General features: G+C 43.8%; 1 protein-coding gene across 1 annotated transcript; it reads right to left on the bottom strand.

The window, feature by feature from the left end:
- Positions 1–4055: 4055 nt before the first annotated feature.
- SERP1 (stress associated endoplasmic reticulum protein 1) lies at positions 4056–7359 on the bottom strand. Its single transcript, XM_056849401.1, has 3 exons — positions 7265–7359; positions 7057–7132; positions 4056–4323 (listed from the first exon to the last, which is right to left on the bottom strand). The coding sequence occupies exons 1-3, from the start codon at positions 7346–7348 to the stop codon at positions 4283–4285; spliced, it is 201 nt and encodes a 66-aa protein (XP_056705379.1). The 5' UTR covers positions 7349–7359; the 3' UTR covers positions 4056–4282.
- Between the last annotated feature and the right edge of the window lie 368 nt (positions 7360–7727).

Genomic DNA, 7727 nt, shown 5'->3' with positions numbered 1-7727 from the left:
TCTCTGGGCACTTTCACACAGCCCAAATAATACACTTTCAATCCACTTTGAAGGTAGATTTTACTGTGTGAACTGGCAAAATCCACTTGCAAAAGATCGTTAAGGTGAACTGAAAGTGGATTGAAAGTGCATTATTTGGGCTGTGTGAAAGTGCCCCCTCTCTCACAGCCAAGTCTACCTCACAGAATTGTTCCAAGGATAAAATGGGGGAGACTCGTGTCATCTCAGCTCCTCAGAAGGGCAAGATATAAATGTAGTAGACTGATAAACTGGGAAGTATCTTTTCAACTAGCAACAGGACAAGCTAATCATCATTTAGGATATTACATATTTAACATCTGCAGAATTCACATTAACTCTCAAATGTAAAGAAATCTAAATACCTAGTGATGGAGATTGGAAATTTTGTCCTAACCTTTAAGTTACACAGTCATGAAGTGAGACCCAACAGTGTCTACTGTCTATGCTGGACAGACCTTAGGAGAAAGCACACGTAGAATGTTGTATTAGTGTGTGTCGGGAATAAAAAGGGAGTAAGGAAAATAACACATTTACAATTAAAAAAGAGAACTATACCACAATTCCATAGCATTAAATATGTGGCTGGATCCTATAACGCTAACACATAAGCAGTTCACACCAGCTCTTCCCCTTCAATACCCTGAAAAGCTGACTCTGCAGGCCAAGGGGACCTTAGATATTGTGCACGCTTTCCCACAAGCATTATGTGGGCAGTTGCTCGACCCAGCCTCCAGATCACATCCTTGTCTTGGTGTCACCAGCTCCCAAGCGCCTGGAACAGCTTTTCAAAGGCAGGAGGCTACAGGGGGGAAGAGGGAGATGTCTGCCCCATCACCTCCTTGCACCCATGACTCAAAAGGAACCAAACCACAACACACGGACTACAGAATATTGCCTGCTTCTTAGGGCCTCGATTCAGCAAAGCGTGTTAAAGAATTAAGACGTACTACAAAGTGGTTTTTTTGTTACATAGTCACTCTAGCATCCAAATTTCTCACAGCTATGAAAATACAAATGACTATAATGGAGAAAATCAATCATGAACCCAAGAACTTAAAACATCATTCCTGCTTCATATCAGTTTACATTGCCGTTATTATTGTTCCAATTTATGCCAAATTGTGTATTGTCAGACTATTGTACTTTTAAAGTAAATGGGAAATAAGTTTTCTTGGCCTGGCTGTGTACAGAATACAGATCTACATATTGTTTTTAAAGATAATTCCATACCTGTAGTGAAAACAAAGCAAGTCTTCTTACCTGGAAAGAAAGGTTTAGGGTACCTTTTAAACAACTATTCTCTGTGGCTGCATTTTCCTTTTTAGCAGAAATGCTGGAAGATTTGATGTATGCCTTTTGCCAGCCACAACAGATACTATCTTAAACATCAGAACTTGGAAAAAAATGTAGTCCATTTCACGGGCTGAACTTGTCACAGCAAGCATTGTGTCAGCAAATGTAACAGCAGAGTAGAATTACTATATACTCAGTGAAAGGACAGTGAATCAGGGTAGGGAAATGGCATCATTCTGTACTCTTAAGGATGCAATAAGCACTCCACAAGACGAATGACTGGCAGGAACAATGTGCAGAGAATGGAAACCCCATTAGTACATCCTCCATTGGTAGCACATTAATGCTGGTTGCTCAATATTCCTGTTTCCCCTTTTTTGCTGTCTCCACCTCCCCTGCAGCCAAGCTCCACAGAACCAAAGCTGCACCAAGAAATCACCACAATACAGTGGGGTAACAAGCTGCCCGCCTGGTAGATTTTCTGACTAGGATTAGCTACTGTCTTCAGTAATAAGGCACATTAGTTTTTATCCAAATGCATATTCCTACCCTATGCTATGGGAATAAATGGTGGAGAAGAGAATGTCCTGTTGGCAAGAAAGGCAGGTATAAATGAAGTAAACAAAGTGTTAATGAAAGGGAACATGCACTACTTACTATTTTTTCTCATGGTTGGTGGCGGCAGCAGGTCTGTCCCATTACATAATAGTCATGGAAGTGTAGCATAGTTTAAAAAGAAGAGTTGGTTTTTATATGCCAACTTTCTCTACCACTTAAGGGACTCAAACCGGCTTACAATCACCTTCCCTTCCCCTCCCCACAACAGACACCCTGTGAGGTCGGTGGGGCTGAGAGAGCTCCAACAGAACTGGAACTTGCCCAAGGTCACCCAACTGGCTTTGTGTGTAGGAGTGGGGAAACAAATCCAGTTCGCCAGATTAGCCTCCGCCGCTCATGTGGAGGAGTGGGGAATCAAAGCCGGCTCTCCAGATCAGACTCCACCGCTACAAACCACTGCTCTTAACCACTACACCACGCTGGCTCTTAATGTAAGCCTTTGTCATATTCTAGCACTTTTTGATTCCAGCTTAAACTGGTTTGCTTATCAGGCACTAACCCTAGTTGCCTGGTGCTGCTGTATAGTTTGCTTTAAAGAAACAGATGGACAGCAAATACAACCTACAGCCAGACCAGGGCCTGGGTGATTAGAGTTGCACTCTGTTCCTTTGAGGAGTTCAGCACCTTGAACTAGGAGGGTCAGTTTCACATACAAGCAATGCTGAGGGCCAAATCTTTACCATATAGTTTCAAAATATTCTTTAGATGCAAGACAGCTCAGAACTAGTACCCCTCTGTTGAATATGAAAAGGACTGACAAAAATCCATTCCTTTGTCTTAATGCGTGTACCAAATGAATTATTTCTTACAAGCTTGAAATACTGGCTATGCACCCAACTGAAAGACCAATTTACAGAAAACTACAACTATACCAGTGTATCAGCCTGGCAGATATTTTTGTGCTCACTAGTATGCTCCCATGATTCTAAAGACGGTAGCTAGAAAAAGCAACCTCGCCTGCAAAGCATTTTGATTTAAATCATTTATGAAACTTTACACAGATTTTAAAGTAATTTATTGGAAATAGTTCAATTACAAACAAGCTTTCCCATTTACAGAATGTGCTGACAGCAAAGGGTAAGAAATACAGCCTCCCAGTCACTTGCCTATGACAAACACAACCCTGCAGGATTACAGAATTGCTTGCCTTTTTAACTTTTCACTCAGCCCTTTGAATTGTGTGTTTCCATGGCCTGGTTAGCTGCTTAAAAAGGCATTCTCTGAGAGAGTACCTGACTTCATCTTTATCTTGTTATGCTTTGCAACAAGGAGATGTTATTAGTGTGGCAAAGACATATCAACTTTATGTCTGCTACCCTGTGAAGACCTAACTCATTTAATCTTACATTGTTCTGCTGACTTCTATGAAATTCACATGCTGTACAGGCTTGAGTCACAGCAATATAAAAATGTGGATATAGCAGTAGGTTTTTGACCTGCTAACTTGTTCAGCTGGAAACTGTGGTACACCAGGCTGCATGCATGTTAATGCTGTCTGGACTACTATGAATATAGTATTATGGCACAAGTCACCATGTGATATTTCACACTCTGACCCCACCTTTAATTCAAATTATTCCTGAAAATACTGACCACCCCAACCAAGGAATGACAGTGTAAGAAACATCGACAGTCAAATACAACATACAACAGCTAAACATTGTGAAATGTCGGTCTTAAAATGCATTAGAAGAGGTTGCTCCTTTATGTAATCTATGGTCAATTAATAGCCACTGCTTTTACATTAAACTGCTTTAATAACCAATGTCCCAAGAAGCATAGGATAAGGTCTTCTACTAATAGCCATTTGAGTTACTGAGATGCCACATGCTACAGTGAAACTAAGCTATACATACATAAGATGTTCTTTTTCGTAGAAGCAATAACCACAGCACACATCCGTTAACCAAGCTGCACAAGTGTGCTTTGAGCTAGTCATACAATCACTATTTGATAAGCTTAACTTTTCCATTTTAAATAAAACCACTTCCATTTATACAGAAGATTAACAAAGATCAGTGTTTACATATGATGCAGTCACTAAGTATCTACACTGCTTACGCTTTTATATCAACATAAAGCATGAGTTTGATTCACAGAATAAGTAGGTCCACAACTGTAAGTTAACAATAACTCTTTATTGCTTTATACATGTGATGCTTCTTCAAGGCACTGTGGCATGGACTAGAAAACCTGGAATGACTTGTGAAGGAACCTGGAATGACATGTGGTCAATATGAAAAGTTCTTCATAAGCAAGACGACAGCAAATTTAAATTCCAAGTTATCAAACATCTGGAATGAAAGTTCATAGTTCACAGGAGAAAAGTCTTGTTTAAAGATCAGCTTCTTCACATGCCCATCCTGATACTCTGAATAATCTGAAAAATAGCTGCAAAAGGAAGCAGATTTAGATATTGCTAGCCAAAAAGTTTGTCAAGCAATACGCATACCTCTAAAATGGTCTTAAATGACAAGGCACTGCCATTGTGTTTTGATCTCTCAAAGCTCTACAACTTTAATTTGAGTCTAATCAACTACGTGAAGTGGAGGATTTTACTACCTTTGCTTCATACAAGAATTTTCAGCCAGAAAAAAATTCAAGGCATTAGGAAGATAAAGTAAAGCATGAGAAACAAGCTGAAAAGTTTTGCAACCATCAACTGCTGACATTAAATTCAACTTCCGGTCTCTGAAACCAAGTGAAGTTGAGATGACATAATATTAATCTTTCAGGATAGTTAACTCCCAATTTCAACCCAATATTAAAAAAAAAAACATGCACAAGAAATATTTATATGATCCCCCTCAAGTATTTTCAGAGCTTAGGGTGACAAAATCTCTTCAAAAGCAGCTGTTAGCAAATTTTAAGCTATGATCAGTCACAAATTACCAGTAAAGGGGGCAGGGAAAGGGAAAAAATAAGTTAAGGAAAGACATGGAAGGAATAAAGGAAAGGAAGAGTACAATCAGAAATCCCATGTTGCAACTTTGGATGAAGACATTGGAATATGACTACATACTATTCCATATGGCAAAACAGCTTTCCAGTTTTCTGAAGCAGAAGAAACCTAATTTGGCCACTGTGGGAAATAGGACACTAAACTAGATGGAGCACTGGCCTGAAGCTACAAAGCTCTTTTTATGTCATAAAACTAAAACTCCAGTTAACAACTTATGCAACCTACTGTTAGCAAGATAGGTATGTTCCACTTCTTTAATCACTATAATATGTGAATCATCAATTCAGATTGTTACTGCATATTACATCAGTAGTTAATCAATCGTGGGAAGTGATAAGTCTATCACACAAAATCAGCTTCAAACCCCCAACAAGGTTTCAGACTTTCATTTATTACTTATTTTGCCAAACATAAAATGTATTTTTTATCTTCAGACCAGTGATAAAATTCCAATACAGCCTCCTTACATGATTCGTAACAAGCAGCCAAATTCCCACGTATGAACAAAGTTGACTCAAATAAGCTCAGCAAACAGATGAGCTATCACATAGCAGTCTTAATGACAGTGTCCAAACAGATTATGCAAACTAAGGCTGTTTTTTTTCTCTTTTGTCCAGAACCACCTGGTGAATGAAAAAACCCCATTCTGTATCATTTTGCTATTCAAAAAAGTAACCTCAAACCACAAAAGGTACACATTTTAAGATGCCTTGGAGGAAGTAAAGCATTTAAGGTAGCACTGTAAAACTAGTATTCTAAGTGCTTTCACGGGGGAGCATCTACTGTGCTGTGGCTGGATTGCTCAGCTAGGATCTGGGAAACTTACTGGGCAACTCTGGGCCAGCTACACACTCTCAGCCTAACCCACCCTCAGTGGTCTCTTGTGAGTTAAAACAGAGAAAGGGAGAGCCAGGTATTCCACCCCAATCTCCTTGAAGGGAAGGACAGGATACAAACGTCATACTCCAGATGCAACACTATTTAGATAACGTATGTGTGTGTGTAAAGTGCCGTCAAGTCGCAGCCGACTTATGGCCACCCCTTTTGGGGTTTTCATGGCAAGAGACAAACAGAGGTGGTTTGCCAGTACCTTCCTCTGCCCAGCAACCCTGGACTTCCTTGGTGGTCTCCCATCCAAATATTAACCAGGGCTGACCCTGCTTAGCTTCCGAGATCGGGCTATACCATGCTGCCTTCCCTCCTTAGATAATGTATACCCTGCAGTTTATAAACGCCGGCCACCAGAAGACCAAATTTTACAACAGTTCCCACGGCAATTATTGCTTCGCCTAGCATGCAAAGAACAGAGCAACCGGGGACCCTTACTGGGCAAAGCAAGTTGGGAAACTGATCTGAGGGAGAGGGGAGAAGAGCCGGACGGGGCTGTCGTGGCACAGTGCCGGGAGCCTCAGCACCAACATCTGGGAAAGCAAGACTCAGACTCCCAGTGGTCCACGGAGCTCCCTAAGCCTGCTAGGAAGACAAAAAGAGGAAGAGACCCCACACACACACACGGCCCCCAGCTCCTGAAGAGGGCGGGAAAAACAGATCATTACGAATTAATAATAACAACAACAACGATAATTCCCAGTGGGTAGCCGTGTTAGTCTGTCTGCAGTAGTGGAAAAGGGCAGGAGTGCAGTAGCACCTTAAAGACTCACAAAAATATTTTCTGGTAGGGTAGAAGCTTTCGTGAGCCACATATTTTTGTTAGTCTTTAAGGTGCTACTGGACTCTTGCCTTTTTCTACAGCTCACGCTGTGGCTCACAAAAGCTCCTACCCTACCCAAAAATATTTTTGTAAGTCTTTAAGGTGCTACTGGACTCTTGCCTTTTTCTACAGCTCACGAAAGCTCCTACCCTACCCAAAAATATTTTTGTGAGTCTTGAAGGTGCTACTGGACTCCTGCCCTTTGCCACTACTGCAGACAGACTAACTACTGCAGACAGACTAAAGCTCCTACCCTGCCAGAAAATATTTTTGTGAGTCTTGAAGGTGCTACTGACTCCTGCCCTTTTCTACTAACGACGTTGACGGTTTCTAGCGGTTTCAGGGGTTCCCTAAGGGAGACGAAGCAGCAGCTGTTGCGGGAACTCCCTCCATGGCTCGCGCTCTTCCCTCCCCCCCCCCACCCCGGCCAACAGCTGGCGCCCTCACTTACCTGACCCGCACACCACGAAGATGAAGAGGGCCAGGAGCCACGGCCCCACCGACGCCTTCTCCTCGGGCGCGTTCCTCTGTGAGGGGGGGGGGGAGAGAGAGAGAGAGAAGGGAAAGAGGCACCGCCGTCAGCCCCCCGTCGCGGGGAAGGCCGGAAGAGACCCACGGCCGCCGCTCCCACCCTCCCGCCGCCGGGCGGGACCCCCTACCGAGGTCTTGGCGACGTTCCCGCGCTGCGTGATGTTCTTGCTGTGCTTCTCGTTGGCCATCCGGATCCGCTGCTTGGCCACCATCTTGGCTGCTGCTACTGCTGCCGCCACCGCCGGGCCCGCCCGCCCGCGCCCTGCCGCTCGCCGCCTGTGGCGCCGCCGCCTTGAGGGACTGAGGCGGCCGGGCTCTCTCCACGCAAGCCGCCGCGTAAGCAGCAACTGCCCCTCGCGCAGGCCCCACCTTCCGGAAGCACGTGACTCAGCGGCAGGAGGGGGGGACGCGTTTGACACCGCCACCCGGAAGCGATCCTCCCTCTGAGCGCCGCCTCCCTCTCGGCCTCCTCAACTCGATTTACACTAACGGCGGGTTCCGAGCTTCCCTGTGTCAGTCATCCCCCCTCCCGCCGGTGTTTGGACCAATCGGGGCTCGGGTGGGGAACATTCGGCTGGCACGTGACTGGCG

Source organism: Euleptes europaea, chromosome 5 (genome assembly GCF_029931775.1).
Source record: "Euleptes europaea isolate rEulEur1 chromosome 5, rEulEur1.hap1, whole genome shotgun sequence".
NCBI lineage: Eukaryota > Metazoa > Chordata > Lepidosauria > Squamata > Sphaerodactylidae > Euleptes > Euleptes europaea.
Note: the sequence above shows the minus strand (reverse complement) of the source record. Positions and strands in the feature narration are given on the sequence as shown.